A 17932-nucleotide genomic window follows, 5' to 3' on the forward strand; every position below is an offset into this window, starting at 1 on the left:
CTCACTCGTCGTAGATCCAAGATTCTGTTAATGCCGATCTCTGATGCAAAGAAGGTAGTCCACTCCAAAAGCTGTTGGACTCCAGAAAGACCCCAACCCAACCTCTGATAATACCGTCTTCGATTGACCCGAATGCCAATATTTTTATATGACAAGTTCCCATCGGAGATTGTCCATACATTCTCTGGACGGATCTGCGCTTGCAATTCGAAGCCATGCCATGCCATCCCACCACCTTCTCGTTTCGTTATATAAATCCCACGTCCTTCCCTCAAGAACAAAACCCACTCAAGCCTCTCTACCATCACCAACAGTGACTGCTAAGGACTGATGCGCACTAGTGCGGTGGGCTTGTCATCTGTTGTCCAGAAACTGACTGCAAGTCGGTCACCGTGCGTGCGCTTTTGGCCTTTATCAAATTGATAACGTGACGAATGCCGCACGGATTTCGCCATTTTGTATGTATATGCACATTGCTGAGCGCCGTAGACCGACCTCCTTTAATAACTATTGTGACCAATGACTCCTGACGAACGAACCGCCATGACAAGACAACCTCCCCTATGTCACCCCATCATTCTTCATTGGCCCTCTCCCATTCTTCTTCCCTCAATCATACACGACAACCTTGTTATTGAGAGGGATCGTGTATGATGTTTTATGTGTCGATAACCGTGTGTCATTCCATATTCAAAGTGCGTTTGGCAATACAATAGGTTGAGGCCATGCGTCGATGTTTTGCTTTGTATAGCAACTAGACAATCGATCCGAGTCAAGTTCGAGAAACCAAAGTCGCACTTGGGCAGTTGCGGCTCATTCCCACCAATCGTTTCCACCTTTTCTTTCTCACCTTTTTCTCATTCTCAATGTTGTTTTCAAACAAGCTTGTAATTTGGTTTCTATAGGAACTTTTTCGTCCTACACGTTCATTGTTTCTTATTGGATTGTCGACAGTTGTGGGCGAGGACGACTTTCTTCGGCATCCAAACTAGTCAATTGTCACTTTTCAAGATAAGACTTGTGAATTTATGCAAGTTGTGTTTGGAGTTTTGTTGATTAAGCAAGGTCGAATGACTTGAGTCATCTCTTTTGACAGCCAACGAACTTAATTCATACTTTGAGTTCAAAAGGGTGGTGCGGTGTCCCACTTGCTCGTATCAGTTTTTTTCTCAAAACAGTAGGCAGACTGAAAATTTCGAATTTTTCTTGTCATTTCTTCATCTTTGTCTCATTAATTACTAGTGAGCTTTTGCTTTTTATATATTGAATTAGACCACATGATGTTGTGAGCTGCTAAGCATGTATTTAGTGTCTCTATAGGAGGGGCCACAGTGACCAGAAAGAGCTAATCTTTAGAGTTAACGCTTTTCAACCACACTTGGATGTTGCATGTGTCCCTGATCAACTTCGCTTCTATGTCATTTCACGCGTATCCCTCAATGTTACCGACTTCTCTAAACGTGGGTACCGCGAAAGAAATGACCCAAAAATTCAGAACGAGAAGACAGGCTACTCTGAAGTTTGATGGATTTGATTTCCTCAACGTATCGTGCACTTTATTTCAACGAACCAGTTGGAAGATTTGGAAATCTCCACGAGCGAAGATTCTTCCTTGCATCTCAGGACCATTCATGCATTGATCACTTTCTTGGTTTTGTACTTTAGCCTTTAGGTTATACATTCATCGCATTGAGGTACTTTATGCAATATTTTAGGGAGATAAAACTGTTTATGAGCATATTATGAGGGAAAATGATGCATTTGACTCCATAGTTTCGGGTTACTTGATGAAATTCGAAATCCGGAGATCATCTAAGGTAGCGTGTCGTCACGATGTTACGAAATGAAAATGACAATATATACGCGATCCGATTCCAAATAAGAATTCTTAATGGGTTAATATGGACTATAGTTTAGGGACCATATTGAACAAATTAATAGTTCATGGACCACAATGTATATTGAGTCAAAGTTCAGGGCCACTTGTGTCATTTTCCCTAAAATTTTCAATTTTGCCAATTTAGTATTAAATCTTTTAACGATTTGCCAATATAATCATTCTGGCCAATTTTAATTGAAAAATCGCTGATGTGGCGGTCCATGTCAGCACTAGCCGGTCGTATCACGTAGGAATGCTGGCATTCACGTCAGCGAGTACCGGCCATAATTGGTTGGAATGACTATACTGGCAAATTGTTAAAAGGTCAAGAATTAAATTGACAAAATTAAAACGTTTAGAGCTCCGTACTATAGATTCTGGGCTTTTTGTGCAATTTTCTCCCTTTTCTTTGCCAGACCTTCTCATAAAGCTTTTAAGAATTCTTCGAGGAACACAAATTTGTGTGGATCAAAGTCGGCAATACCACCACAAGAAACGAGAACTACACCCCAATCGATACAAGTACTTTGCAGGCTGTGAACAATCAAAAGAGACACACGACTCTGCACCTTTTGCCCACTTCCATATGGACCGCGCATTGTTTTCATCGCCTAACTGTTTGACACCCACTTCATGAACTGTCCCCAACTTCAACTTCAGACGCGGGGACATTTTCCGTACTCGAGTAGGAATTGCCCCCCAAAACAAAAAAGTAAAGAAACCCTCCTTTCCATAAAGGAAAAATGAGACAAATAGTCCCTGAACTTTGACTCAATATGCAATTTGGTCCCTGAACTTTTAATAAATTGTACATTGAGTCAAAGTTCATGGACTATTTGTATCATTATCCCATAAAAGAACAACAAAAAAAAGAAAAAACCAGTCCTTTTCATCAAGAGAAAAAATCCCACATAACCTCGCCTATTCTCCCATGATCTTTCCTCTCCACCTACTTGCAGGAATGCCGTCATATCTCATCCCGCCTCGCACGTACCAAATCCATTTTCACTTTTGAAGTTCTGTTAGCGAGTATCTCGGGATACTTGAAAAACAACGAATTGAAAAATATTTATTGCCTTTCAAGTACCGACTTTTCTCACGCTATGAAAAGTTGAATCATTTTATATTAGGTGTATTTGAAGGTTCGGGTATGTACTCCTTGAGATAAGTTTGTTTTTCCCCCTTTTTAACTCAAGTAGAAAGCAAATGCCAACCGTATGTGCTCTGTTCTCCGTTGCTGTTAAACAATGCAGGGGCTACTCTCACCCACATATAGTGCTCAGGGTCCACATTTTATTATCAAATCCCACTTGCTGCATGGGTCAATTTCCCTTTCCTTTTTTTTTTTTTCCTCATGAAGACAGAAAAGGTTATTCTGATCCATCTCATGCTAGGTTCCCTCTTTAGGCTCTTCTCTACATTTATCTTCTAGCTGTATAAAGCTATGACTAGTGTTTCCCTCATCCCTTGGCATAGAGAACACGTCAAGATAGATGATCAAGGCAAGAGTTTTTCTTCTGGAGGCTGTTCTCACACGTACCCATCAGATGGAAAAATATTTATTTTTGCATGGGTAGACAGCGGTCAACATCATCTAGTGTGGCTTTTTCAACCCATTTTTTTCTTTTGCTTTGATTATGTCAGCGGAGAAAACAAAATCTTAAGAACACTACTTGTAGAGGAAGAGTTGAAGCTCAACCGTCCTACCAATGAACGTACAGGTGGATATGAAATTGAAATTGGTCTGTTTTGTTTTGCTTAAGCTCTTCAGTTGCTTGTTTGACTTGGGTTTCCCTTTTTTTCTCTCTCTCCCTCTCTCTTTAAGTTTCAACCCTTTGTTATTGCTTAAATTGGATTTTCTGCCATGTTTCTGGCGATATTATAATAGTGGAGTTATTGCAAAATCCTGGCCATGATGCTCTTGAAAGTTGTTATCCCACCCACTTGCTTAGAAAATATCATTATACTATTAGCTTCTAGTCTTAATCAAGGGTTAGGCCTTGGCTTAGACTGCTTGTTTAGTGTATCTGCCCTAATCAAGAATTGTGGTGGGAGAGTATTCTGAGAATTGGGTCAATTTGGCGTGTCATCAGAAGTCACCGCTGACATAATTATGAAACACCGACCTGGATTGTCTTCATGAAATCGCAACAATGTCTAAGGAAAAAAGAAAAAAAAAAAGAAATGCCCTCCTGGATTATCATAATCATCTGCTGTTTTAGACTTGTGGGTTGACATTTTTTTTAGAATTTAATGTGTGGTCACTATTCTCCAATCATTCACCTTATTATATAATTCTTTTATATTTTCTAATGCTATTTTCCTGTCCTAGACTGTTCTGCGTACGATATATCATTTGACTCGCTGTGATGCTGAAAGCAAAAGCTACGGCATAAAGTGACTTTTTTTAGGCAACAGTTTTGTTGTCATGGAAACGGCATCTTGGATTTCTCTGAATTTTTAACAATATCATGCCAGTGAGTTAAGGACCATTTTGAATTCCTCTTTCAATTTTTTTTTTACCTTTCAATTGCAAGTTGAATTCGACCAAAAATAAAATAAAATTGCAAGTTGAATTTGTGGGTGTCTATGGAGTATGGCCATGCTTCCTGTCCTTTCTATTTGGTCCTAGTACGAATCTTCCGTGTATTTGGCATCAAACAAGCTTCTCTTTAATACTTGTTCTCTAGTGGCTTGAGAGGAAAAGAAAAAGAAGAAAAAAGACTCTTGAATAACTATAAATCTCCTCAAAACAGCGTCCTTGATTTGCCTGTGCCTGCTTACACATTCAGACACTTCTGCTTTCAAAGTCCACTGTACTGTTGTTGCCGAGGTTGCCATTCCAAAGTGTGATCATTAGACTATGAAAACCCGGAGAGGAAAGCGGTCCGAGGTAATTATTTCTGTGTTCCTAGGCACTACTTTTCTTTACTCGATATTTAGTGATGCCGGTTTTAGTATGTTAATGCCGTTGCACTGATTGCAGGCATTCTGGCCTTCCATTGTGATGAAGAAATGGCTCAACATCCAGCCGAAGGTGTCTGATTTCAGTGAAGACGAGGTCGACACTGAAACCGAGAGCGAAGATGATGGTATTTTTCAATACGACTGTTTGTCTATATGAATGTTAATAATGTTTCGTGTTTGATCCATACCTTCTGCAATAATCATCCAGCTTCCTCCGTTAAAGATGAAAGAATTCATCAAAGCGGCAATTATTCTCACAAGGTGCAGAGGAACCACCCCGAATGCCCGAATCCAACTTCAGGCACTATACCTTCTCTCTTTCACTTGATTTTCCTCGAGATGCTTCCCATTTTGTGGAGAATGGCGTAGCATGAGGTCTTGAATACACATGGATGTTGCCATAATCGTTTCTCCGCCGCTCTTTTGTTTAGGACTAGGACTGGCATGATAAGATTGTTCTGCCGTTTCAAGTTTATCTTGTTGCTAACATGGACAGGACTCTGGTTGTTGTATTATTGTTGAGGCATCTTGTGGTCACAGACTGTTTAATCCCAGTAATTTTGCATTATGTGCATCAACTTCTTGAGCTTCTGTCCCTTCTCATCTCATCAAGTCTCTTGTATGCTTTTGTGATGACTGTGTTGTAGAATCACATGTGAAGTGCTCTCAGTTCAGACGCAAAAGAGGGAAATCGGAGACTTTGCGTGTTCAGTACATTAATACAAAGGATGTGAGGTATGCAAAATAATAAAATAGTATCAAGCATTGGACTTCCACCTATACGACCCTCTCTCTCTTAACGTATTTTTGCTTATGAAGGGTGACTATAGGCACCTGGAATGTTGCTGGGAGACCTCCAAATGAGGATCTTGAGATCGATGATTGGCTTTGCACAAAAGAACCGGCGGATATGTACATCATTGGGTTAGTGCTCTCTTTCCCCTACTCTCAGCTTTCTGTTTGCATGAAATCTATCTGAAAGTGTTCATACACTCTGTTAGTCTGTTTTCTAAGCCTGTCATTGACATAGTAGTTGGCTTCTGTTGTCGGGGGTTCTCCATGATTTCAATAGTTTCACTTGATACTAGATGAGGCTATGTTAGACAGTAAATACTGCATCTATGGATAATTCTTAGTCAATCTGTTAAACCAGCAAGAACATTTCAGGCTGTCTATGACTAGTTTAGCTTGAACTGCATGACATAGAGAAAAGGTTCTTACTGACCGTTGGGCCAAATTTTGAGTTACAAGCAAGTTATGGCTGACACACACTCAGATTTGCATGCCTCGTGGATTAAGATTTCTTTCCTCCATGCTTTTGTCTGAGAATCGTGTTTGGTGCCCGCAAAAATCTCGGCCTATTACATATGCAGACTACTTTTTGATGACAAGAAGTGTTCAATGGCTTTGATCTGATTTTTCCAATTAAAACCATTTGATTACAGGTTCCAGGAAGTGGTTCCGTTGAATGCTGGCAATGTGTTTGGAGCAGAGGATAGCAGGCCGATACCGAAATGGGAGGCTATCATCCGTAGAACCTTGAACAAACCTACGGAACCTGAAACTAGGCAAAAGAGCTACAGCGCTCCACCCTCTCCAGTACTAAGAACTTCCTCCGCCTCTGATTCGCTAGCAGATGAGGCAGAGACTCAAGCATTTGAGATGATGAGCGAGCAGTATGCTGGAACAAGCTGTGACTTTGACCATGAACCGCAGAACTTTCAAGAAATGATGGGTTTGGGGAGGAATTTACATATTAAGAGGATTTTTAGCAAAGACACCCTCAGTCAATTTGACTGGCCCGAACGTCCACTGGATGCAACTCCTCAACTCTCCGCCGGCACGAAATTGCGAAAAGTACTGAGTAGTTCTGCAAGGATTGGCTCTACATGGACAGACACTTCTTTACTTTTCAGTTCTCAAAACTTTGTTGTTAACGGCAACCCACTAAGAAGATCATACAAGAGCTCTGGAAATCTAGGATTGGCTCTGATGGAGGCGCAACAGATGCCCGATTTTCTCGATTCCCCTCTTGATACTGTAGATAGTTATTCAGAGGAAGAAGATGATAGTTTTGTAGAAACAACTCCACCGCAGCATAAGAATGGAGTAATGAAAGATAAGGTGAAGCAACGCCCTAGATATGTTCGAATAGTCAGCAAGCAGATGGTGGGAATATACATTTCGATCTGGGTGCGCAGAAGGTTGAGGAGGCACATAAACAATCTCAGAGTCTCTCCCGTCGGAGTCGGTCTTATGGGCTACATGGGAAATAAGGTAGCTCTTTCCTCTTTTACGCTAAGGCTAACGGAAACATTATGGCAAAGATGGTATCACGAAAAAGGCATCTTCTTTTAGTCCCTTTGAGTTAAAAGCCTTATTTTAGGGATGATACCTAAATCTGAATAATAGTCACTTTTGAATATCTTTTCATGCTAAAATGTTTGTAAAAACTTGCATTGCCTGTGGAGAAAAAACCTAAGGCTACGGCTACTCTCGAGTTTCTCGTTTGTGCATTTATAATGCTTGACACATTTGAGATAGTATCGTATTCACCGCAATATATTTTGCTTTTCTGATACAGGGATCTGTGTCTGTGAGCATGTCATTTTTCCAGTCATCGATATGCTTTGTCTGTTCTCACCTGACCTCCGGTCAGAAGGATGGAGCTGAACAAAGGCGCAATTCCGATGTGTATGAGATCCTACGCCGTACTCAATTCTCATCTATCTTCAATCTAGATCAACCACAGACAATTCCATGTCACGAGTAAGTATCTTTTTGCAATAATCACTGCCATGGAAGCATCAATTCATCTTCTTGCCCTGTTCTGCTTGGATGATTTGATATTTAGTGTTAATCTTGCTGCAATCATACTAAGAAACAATTTTGCATACTGTGGCATCAACTAGAAGTCATGAGATCTGTTCACCAGGCATGGTTTAGCAAAGTGTGACCTTTTTCATGATTCTAAGGATTTAGTGCTTGTCAATCTTAACCATAGCACAATGTCGTTAATCTTGTTGCCGTCGCTACTTTTTCTCTGATAACACTTTATGCGTTCCTTAAGCTGAGCCTTTTCTTCAAAAAATATATATAGGTGCAGAGGAGAAAAATAGAATAGGGTTAAAATCTAGGTGAAGACATTAGCATAAGCAACCTAACTTTCCCCTGGGATTCGGCAGGGGAAAAAAATTTCCTCTGCGGAAGATCATACTCGACAACTGAGACTCACATCACTCAACCAAAGCAGAGAGCTTTTATGATCCCATATGACTAATGCAGAAAAAATTCGTTAAGGCTTGTTGATTATGCAGTACAAATCTAATGGAGAGATTTCTGACTTCTAGAAGTCCTGAGCGTTAGTGAATGTGAGCTGTGGCAAGATTAGAGAAGCATCTCCACTTTAGAGAAGCATCTCCGCAGAAAATGATTCATGCCTACCAAAGCTGTGTCCTTGGATTAAAACAGAAGAGCGCTATAATAGTCCCCAAGAGAGTGATTAATGGAGATAAAGATCCTAAGGCTAGTTTAACGTGGAACACTGTTAGTGCTTCAGTGCAGACTTCTACGATACTGAGTTGAAATGCCTGCTGGTTGCCTCATTAGAATTGTGAAACTGTTAATCTGCCTGAGCCTTAGTTAATGAGTTCAAATCATGTCAGTCAAAAATTGATCCATTTGGATTGTTCTGTAACCAGTCAGATATTCTGGTTTGGAGATTTAAATTACCGTCTCAATATGTTGGATGCGGAAGTAAGAAAGCTTGTTGCCAATAAACAGTGGGATGAACTCATCAACTATGATCAGGTGAGTAAAGAAAACTGTATTTCGAAAAAACCAGCATGCTTTTTTTCGTTGTTTCTTGTTTCCTTTCCGATTTCATAGAAAATGTAGCTTTATAATTTTGAAGAAGAATTTGTTTTCTGACTGGCTATCTCAATTATACAAGCATTAGGCAGTGCCAATGATTTAGAGAAACTGAATTTGATTTCAGAATGTATCTGAGAATAAAAGAAGTACAGATCAAAAGAACCCGAGTACATGATGTGAAAGTGTTCCATGTTGTAGTATCTCCGCGCAGTTAAGAGACACATCTTGATCTAGTAAATAGGTGGATACATCTTATAGTTCTTTATGTATGATCACTGAGAATGAAAATGGCTCTCGAGGACAGACAAAATAAACTCCTATTCTTCTGTCAACATTTTTTCACTTCAAAGCATGCTTAGGTTTGTGATAAATGGCAGTTAAGCAAAGAACTCCGTGGGGGACATGTTTTTGAGGAATGGAAAGAAGGCGCGACAAACTTTCCGCCCACTTACAAATATGAAATCAACTCTGACAGATATGTTGGCCAAAACCCAAGAGATGGGGAAAAAAGAAGATCACCAGCGTGGTAAGTTATGCTTCCCCAACAAGGACGACTGAACTTGATGTGAATTTCTGTGGTTTGCAACTGATTCCTTAGAACTTGTCTATTCAAAAGTACTTAGTTTTGCTGATATGACCTGATCATGCTCAACATGCATTCTCTCTTCCTTTTGGTTCGGTAGACTTGACCCGATTCTGCATTTTTCATCAAACATTGTTTTCCTCGAAGTCGGATCTCAATCGCTTCTTGAATAGAGTTGATGACGGCTATAACATGAATGACTGGAAGACTATCTTAAATTACTTCTGGCCATGTCTGCAGGTGCGACAGGATACTATGGCTGGGAAAAGGTATAAAGCAACTTTCTTACAAACCAGCAGAGATCAGGCTCTCGGATCATCGTCCAGTTAGTTCAATCTTCTCGGTGGAAGTCGAAGTTCTAGATCATCGGAAGCTCCAGAGGGCTATCAATTTCACGAGTGCTGTTATACACCCCGAACCCCTGCTGGATGAAGATGAACAATAATCTGGATATCGCAGGTAACTAAGATCCATATAAGAAGACACTTTGTTCCCTTGTTGCTCAGATTTCACTCTCCAAATTGTCGATTTTATCCCCCCATCACCATGTACTGAAATATATCATGACAATCCCTTTCTTTGGCAGGATTGAAGATTTTGCAGTTGCCAGGACAATTCTTTGTTCTGGAGAGCGACATCGACATCATTATGATGGGTCAGAACACACCAAATTTTCCATTTTAAAGTGCTGTTATACATGGCTTGAGGTTTGTCGGTACACAATACTTGATTTGTTGATCTATAAAGCTAACTTGAAGGGGCAAAAGAATTGTAGAACTTGCTGACAAGTTTTTTGACCAGCAGGAATCTGCATGTGTACCATTTTCCCAATTGATTTTACTGGAGAACTCTTGTAAATTAAGAGAACAATCTTTGTGTTTTACTTGTTCGTCCACCGTAATGAGAGAGAATTTCATCTGCCAAGAACCTTGAAGATCTACAATATTTAGGCACCATACTTAAAACTGTAGTTGAAAGTGTGCCTCATCAGTGTGACGTCTCATTCTAATCAACCGAAGAGCATCTGACTAAAACTTCAGGCATACTAAAGTCAAGGACTTGAAATGGCACAGAAAGATAGGGAACAATATAATGGATAAATGTTGCGTTTGAAAACCAGCCAATGCACACTAGAGAAGAGACTGATACATCAGACAACAGATTACAAGAAACTTGCCATCAATCCAAGGAAATTCAGGACTCAACATGGAGAGGAAGAGAAAAGGTACTGCAGATGACAATCTTCAAAGATATACAGAAATGAACTAAAAGAAAGACTTGAACTCTTTTCAAATGCACAAACTCAGGCAAATCGTTCCCTAAATTCTTTGTTTGAAATACATGGCACCATTGTGATAACCGCCAGTTCTTGAACAATTGCCATCCTGGAAAACAAACGGCACTTCTTCCATGTTTTTCTTCTGCACCGTTGTCGGTAATCTTCAGGGATCAAAGCTGTCATATAGACACTCCATCGACTATTTTCTTGCAAACTGTCAACGGCAATCTTCAGAGAGAGAAGTCATCGTAGATATGTTGGATTGCGCTTAATAAACCTGTCAATAAACCTGAGAAACTTTTCCTAACTACAAGAGTCGTTGAAATGAAACTGGGAAGGCACAAAATATAAGAATAAGCAATGAATAGCAAACCAAAACTCAGAACCAGTGAAATAGAGTAACTGCAAGACCCCAGAGCGACCAGTACAATTACACCTACTTGTGAACTGAAAAAATTCGAAATCCTTAAAAATCAGGTAAAAGGAAGAGAGCAACGCATACCTTATGGAAAGGACTGAATTACTTGGTGAATTTATCATCTTTCAATGACGGATAAATAAATCAATCAAAATACTGTTGAATAGGATAGAGCAAACAGCAGATCATCGAACTTATGTGCCTCTATCACCTATCACTTACTCAAAGGAAAAAACCAGAGGGCAGAGACCATGCATTTACTTTTTTTCTCATAAAGATGACTTGTTACCAAAAAGAAAGTAATGTGTCTTCCACCGCTGCCAAAAGAAACACTGACTAGAGAGAATAACTTTACCCTATCTCCAATCTCAAACTCACATATATTAACATTGTGAGAAAAATCACACAAGCTCATGTCTATAATCCAAATATCACCATTGTCACCAACCCCAGCTATATGGTATCCTCCAGCTTGGTGGGAAAATTATTTCATAAGATCATACCATTCTCCCTACAACATATCAACCGTTAGATCTACAAGACCAATGAATCTAACAGCTCATATGCTCTAGAGACAGATGGTCCAACACCATGCAATAAAAGCTCCAATTGGTGGGGAGAGGAAGACAAGGAATTGCGTGCCAAGATCGGAGTTCGAAACTCTGACAAAACGGAAATCTTAACAATGTCATGGAACACATCACAAGCATTGGTTCATGATAGCATCAACTAGAACCCACTGTATTTAATGATCATGATGGATCCCATCCACAAAAACTGAATTCATATGACTTTTCCAACTCCCTTATTGTTGATACCTGAATTTATCCTGTTTGGCATCGTGAAGAATGTTGTTAAATAAGAAAAATTGCAAAAGCTCGGGTCAACCCAATTTGACCAAAACCGACCCAGCCCAATAGGCCCGACAGGATAAAGCTCGGCCCAATCCGACCCTGCCTCATCATTGGCTTAAATGTTAAATCCTTACTATTGTGAGCTCTCCACTTCTCACCATCATACAAAAACCCAGATAAAAACTTCAGTTATTCTACTTTTTGGTAATAAAAGAGGTGGCACGAAAGGGGACTCTTTACTTTCTTCAAGAAAGGAGGGCTCTCCAAGAGTAGAATAACCTAGGTTTCATCTAGGGTTTTTGCGTGGGGAAAACGTGTGGCAAGCTCACAATGGTGAGGATTTGGGCCAACAAGGAGTCGCCATGTGGCATGGGAATTTTCAACTATAGAGAGAAAAGCACGATTCATGATCGAATTGGGCCGAGCTTTGTCCGACTGAACCTATCAAGCCAAGTCGGTTCCGGTCAAACTAGGTTGACCCAAATCTTTGCAATTTTTTATTTTTAACAAAATTCTTAAAGGTTTACATGAAGGAGAAGAGGATAGACAATCCTTGAACTATTTATCTTTATCTCCACCAGCTAAAAGCCAAAAGTCATGCAAGATTATCTGACCATCATCACCAAATATTCACATGGCAATTATGGTTTTTCAAAAAACATGACATAATTTCATTGGCAAGTGCTAGTAAAGATTGATAATCCCAGAACCAACTTTTTTTCCACAATCAAACCTTTATGCAACTATTGTTGTGCTTGGTAAATAAAAAGAGATAACGAAAGTTTGGTTTCAAAATGACTATCAATTTTAAGTTTCCCTCCTCTTCCTGTCCAACAATTTTAGAATTTTATTATTAGACAGAGGTGGGAAAATTTAAAAAAATTTCTGCATTGTCCACCCAAATTTTTATTCAACGTTTGAGAAGCAAGTTCTGCCCAAAGACTACTTCAAAACCAAGGGTCAAGATAATAAAACATTCTTAGTTACTGCTAAAATTCCTCACCGGAGCTGTAAAGGCAATAAAGGGAGCGAGTACATACAATGGACTAAGCCCAAGGGGGAAATTACAATCTTGATCAACACCTAATACAACATTTCTTGGCATTATTATACAAATAATGCTACTACATGAAAGACTTTGGAAAGCATAACAGGTAAAATGCTAGCAGATTCAAAACATGAAAGCATAGAAGTAAATGAGATGATGCACACGAGATTCAATTGCTTATAGACAAAAACCACTTGCTACACATCAACCACCAATGAACTAAGTAAAGAAAAATGGAATGTTCAGAAGGGCATCAAGTCTCCAAGGTGGACAGACATTACCCACTAGCTAAAAAAAGATTCATCACCTGTACAGCTACTTGATGAGTTCATGATAATCAAATAGATGGAAAACCACTCTATTGTTTCGTAAAGTAAATACTTTGAAAATAGGAAGTGGCATGAGCACAAATAAAGTTGTTTTTCGAAAATCGGGAGCATAAGATAGTGTAAATAACAAGATCCAACGGGAAGGGCCATGCAGCAGATCCAATCATATTTGCAGCAGCTCATAATATCTTTTTATTCAGTAGCACAACCTCAAAACTCTCGTTGTGTAAACTGAGAATACCATCAACCTCATTCAAAAATGGCCATACAAAATATAGACAAATTAGTGAATACATTGCATGAATAGAGCAACAATCCGCAGCACCATACATCTGTCCCACTATCACACTTAAAACCCTCTCATCAAACCCCTCTCATCAAAACTCGTAACTTGCATTACCAGAAAAGTAGGATATTTAGCCAGCCTACATTATTGATGTAAACCGCAACTGCCGCATCCACACCGTCCATGGACATGGAACACACGTGATTGCACGTGTAAGCCACGCCAATGAACGGCATGAGTACAATAGTTACAATTGTTGTTGAGTGTTCATCTCGTCAATGCAACTATTAACACAGCTATGATTATCACTATTTTCTGACAATAATAAACGTTTGGAATACAAATGTTCTCTTCAAATCCAACCATTATTTAGTATAATGTGTCAAATAAGCTTTCCCCCCACCTTAGAGCTATATGGACAGTCTCATTTTAATTGCCCTTTTCCAAAAAGAAATTCAGCTTCAAGCTTTAGGCTTGAATTTGGAAAAAGGAAGGAGGGAAAATGAGTGTAGAAAATTGGGAAAGATTCATATATTTTTGCAAAGAGGAGGAAAAGCTCAAATATTTCTCAAATTTTCACCCCACATTTTCTCAGACAATATAAATTCTTTTGAAATTTCCACGACTTCCATTTTCCAGACTTGATCCACTCCTTTCCCAAATACAAGTTTGAGAATGTATTAGGTAAATGCAGGATCAATATCTTATTGACATGATGCCATGCTATCGACAATAAAGCCACACCTTATACGATTCGATTATTAATACCACTATACTACTATTTAGGTTGAACTTTCTAAAAACATCCTTCAAATAGTATTGCCCACACCGCACTAGAAACCAACAATCCCAATTTTATGAAAATCTTGTATAAATTTAATATTTGTGATCCGAACACATCAGTCATTAATTTATGATGAGTTTAGATAAAGTCCACCATAGGCAATGACTGGTCCGATCCACAAAGAACATATTCATTTCAGATTTTTGCAATTGCATGTGTTCAAGATTAATGAAGGTTTACAAAAGGGAGAAAAGATAGGTAATCCCAAGACTACCTAACACTCAATACACTTGCAATTAGTTTATGGCTGAGTGTCATCCATAATGACATGACAAAGCCATAATAGCAAGTTCTTTTAGAAATAGGTAATCCCAAGACCACCTAACTTTTTACCCTATCGAAACCTTTATGGCTAGAGAAAGTGTGTCAACATGTTGTGCCAGCAGAGTAACAAGCCAAAGTGCATCAAAATCTTCCCTAGACTTACCATGAATTGAATCATTCACATGAGTTCCAAAATCTAGCAACTCAGTAATAACAATAGAGCAACAAATGTTCTCACTTCATGTCCAAAACAACTTACTAGTCCAAAAAGGAGTAAAACACTAGTTAGGGCATCAGTTCTCCAAGGTGATATATAGCATCAAAATAAGTTCAGACGCAAATTACCCATTAGTTGATATGAGATTCATCACCTGCCCAACTACAGAATCGTCATTTCTAGTGCATGATACTAGTGCATGAAATAATTTCACCGAAGAGGCATATTGGAGAAATCTAAATCTGCATATACCATTAAGTCATTACACAAGCAATAGTTTTTTTTTTCAATACATGCCATGAATAATAGTTACATTAAGAACTTCAATAACATGGCCAGACCATCAAATTCTGATAAAACCATACCAAAAACACAGAAGGGAAAGGCTAGTAAAGGACAAAGTCCCACAAAAGCAATCAAGAATCAGTGGTTTAAAGACAACAAATGTTCTTTCTTCACATCCAAAACAACTTAACTAGTCCAAAAAGGAGTAAAACACTAGATCGGGCATCAGTTCTCCAAGGTGATATAGCATCAAAATAAGTTCAGACGCAAATTACCCATTAGTTGATATGAGATTCATCACCTGCCCAACTACAGAATGATCGAGCAATCACAGTAAAACCCACCTGCTTTCGCAGGTGTTTGAAAAGCTTGGTTCTTTAAGCATCAATGCAAACACAAAAAAAAGTTCTGAACAAATTAGTGGAAGCGAAAGAGGAGCTAGTAGCGATCAGAACCTGTCGGGATTCGCGATAACATCACGCTGTTTGAAGTCAGTGGATTGACAGACATGAATTTCTATCGTCACCTCGCTTCAGCTCAGCTCCCAATTCGAAACAACCACACAAAATCGATGCAGCCACACACAAAAAAACAAACAAACAAACAAACGGGGACGACCAGACAGACAGAAAGACAAACATACAACCATATTCGAAATCGATATGTCCGCAGACAGAAGCAAGAGGAGCAAAACCACGAGAATTTGAAGAGAACGAAAAAGAGGGCATGAGCTCAGAACTTCTTAGAGGGTTGTGCGACCGTCACCGACAAATCCCGAAAATGAGACCGCCTCAAGTACACGAGATAATCAGTTCATCACTGCGATACCTCGTAAAGTTTCAACCTTTAGCAAAGAGAAACGTTTGATCATAGACCAAAAAGACGACAAGATCCGAAATTTGAAGAAGAAAACCGCCGAGGATGCCTGTAGTAACGCCGGGGAAGAGATCTGGAGGGTGAGAAGTGGAGGCAGAGTGACATTGGAAGGAGAAAGATGGGCTCTTTATAGATGGGGATTGAGGTGGAAGGAGGCGGCAAAAACCCTAGACAAGATTTTTGCATTTTTATTTTTTTGCATTTTTAAGTTTGCATGTATTAGGACTCCAAATCATACGTGAGATTTATTTATGAGCCAATTTTAGATTTTAATTCGGAAACAAGAATCCAATGAGGAGGTGTAAATTTCCCAAAATTTAACTTTATTCAAAATTACCTTATAAACTTGATCACTTTAACACAATTAACCATTGAAGTGACCCTCCATTTTTCAAAGCCTTCTTTAATCTCGAATTGATTCTTAATTACCTCTTGAACTTGATCGTTTGGACCCAATAATCTCCTAAGCTCATCACCATTGAAAAGAATAGTCAGGTGATCAACACGTGCTCGTCGTGTGCACATTGCGCACCTTTTCCGGAGGCATTTTAATTCGAAGAAAACGCATTTCTTCCATGCCACTAACTTGTGCATAAAAAATTCAAAATTTGCCCCTTACAAATCAGAAAGAAAAAAAAAAAACTAGGGTTTCTCGAGCATACTTTGAAATTTGGAAATGGAGAAACACTAGAAATGTGAGAGGTTAACTGTACTGAGGTCGTGTCGTGGATTGAAGCAAACCCGACTAGGCACTCTCTTGTGTGCAAGTAGCATGAGATAAAATCAATTGAGGATTTTTCTTGAATTTCAATTTAGGATTTTAAGATTAAGATGGTTTTTGGACCAAAATGCCCTAATAAGATAGGAAATCAGCAATTTTGCACCTTCGAAGCATCATTGTTCATTTGCAAATCATTGGCACATTACATTTAGAGCAAGTTAATGCAAGTTTCTTGTAACTCTTCTTCCTTAAATTGTGCAAAACATGAGTTTCTTTTGTTCCATTGAACAACCTTCAAGACGACGAAGGCTATATAAACAGCCAAAACCCAGCCTCATGCAGCACCCACAAGCTGATCTCCCAGCAAGAGCAGCACAAATCAGGCTGAAGCTTCAGCTGAAGCAAAATATTAAAAAAAAAAATTAGCTAACATGGTATCGGTGCTGCGGGCATTGTTGCTCCTGACCTTCGCAGCGGCCACCATTGCCATCGCGCCCGCTCCATCAACGCTCACGGGCGTGGACATTCCCCGCGAAAAATTTCTGAATTTCGGGGGTCCAATGAAATGCTGGAACGTCATTGAAGGCGTGGAGGGGTGCGCCGACCAGTTCCTGAAGTCGCTGGTGGCGTTGAACGTCAAGTTCTTGCCCAACTGCTGCAAGGCCTTCCTCGGCCTCCCGTTGAACTGCTTCGAATGGATCTTCCCCTTCCACATCTTCGGCTTCTCGTTCGGCGGCGAGGTCAACAAGTTCTGCAACAATTTAATTGGAGGAGTGCCTCATCCTGCTTCCTAGATCTTGGCAGCAGAATTTGATGGAAGGACTCTTGTGTGGTGTTTTGTCTTGTGCATTGCTTCTAACCTTTCTAGTAGCGAGGGTTTCGGGCCACTAATTGAATAAATAGACAGAAATGCTTTTCATGATTTTAGCTTAGGTGACGGATCCTGTTGTACTATGTCATCGATTTATGGGTTTTTCGTGATATAAAGATCTGTTGCTCGCTTTTTCGACATTACATACTTCTAAGTACCACTTTGGTGAGCGATCAAAAAAAAAAGTACAACTTCGGTAATGCGCATGCACTTGCAAGAGCAGTGCTCTGTCATTGCCAAGGAGTAAAATTCAAACGACCACTATTTGTATGCAATAGAGCACAAGAACAGACTTGATGGCATGAAGCAAGCAGTTTTATATGTATGATTTAGACCTG

The 17932-nt window shown here is 39.5% G+C and overlaps 1 protein-coding gene, 1 long non-coding RNA gene and 4 other non-coding genes across 6 annotated transcripts; 1 reads left to right on the forward strand and 5 right to left on the reverse strand.

The window, feature by feature from the left end:
- The first annotated feature begins 4420 nt into the window (after nt 1-4420).
- LOC115685473 (type I inositol polyphosphate 5-phosphatase 2) lies at nt 4421-10185 on the forward strand. The gene is made up of 11 exons (XM_030610557.2): nt 4421-4772; nt 4866-4971; nt 5055-5147; nt 5494-5581; nt 5666-5770; nt 6292-7123; nt 7431-7615; nt 8548-8656; nt 9097-9245; nt 9543-9761; nt 9889-10185. Exons 1-10 carry the CDS (start codon nt 4743-4745, stop codon nt 9745-9747), a joined length of 1902 nt encoding a protein of 633 aa, XP_030466417.2. The 5' UTR covers nt 4421-4742; the 3' UTR covers nt 9748-9761; nt 9889-10185.
- A 197-nt stretch (nt 10186-10382) lies between these two features.
- LOC130135404 (uncharacterized) lies at nt 10383-16096 on the reverse strand. The gene is made up of 2 exons (XR_008814802.1): nt 10880-16096; nt 10383-10848 (listed from the first exon to the last, which is right to left on the reverse strand). It is a non-coding gene; the product is annotated as an uncharacterized LOC130135404 (long non-coding RNA).
- LOC115685479 (small nucleolar RNA Z101) lies at nt 14910-15004 on the reverse strand. The gene has a single exon (XR_004006241.1). It is a non-coding gene; the product is annotated as a small nucleolar RNA Z101 (small nucleolar RNA).
- On the reverse strand, nt 15344-15436 carry LOC115685478 (small nucleolar RNA Z101). The gene has a single exon (XR_004006240.1). It is a non-coding gene; the product is annotated as a small nucleolar RNA Z101 (small nucleolar RNA).
- On the reverse strand, nt 15571-15657 carry LOC115685483 (small nucleolar RNA snoR14). The gene has a single exon (XR_004006244.1). It is a non-coding gene; the product is annotated as a small nucleolar RNA snoR14 (small nucleolar RNA).
- Nucleotides 15855-15951, reverse strand: LOC115685481 (small nucleolar RNA U61). The gene has a single exon (XR_004006243.1). It is a non-coding gene; the product is annotated as a small nucleolar RNA U61 (small nucleolar RNA).
- Nucleotides 16097-17932: the final 1836 nt, after the last annotated feature.

The sequence above is a fragment of the Syzygium oleosum genome, unplaced genomic scaffold (assembly GCF_021117445.2).
Source record: "Syzygium oleosum isolate NSW1041296 unplaced genomic scaffold, Sole_v2.1 Sole_v2.32, whole genome shotgun sequence".
In the NCBI taxonomy this organism is placed as follows: domain Eukaryota; kingdom Viridiplantae; phylum Streptophyta; class Magnoliopsida; order Myrtales; family Myrtaceae; genus Syzygium; species Syzygium oleosum.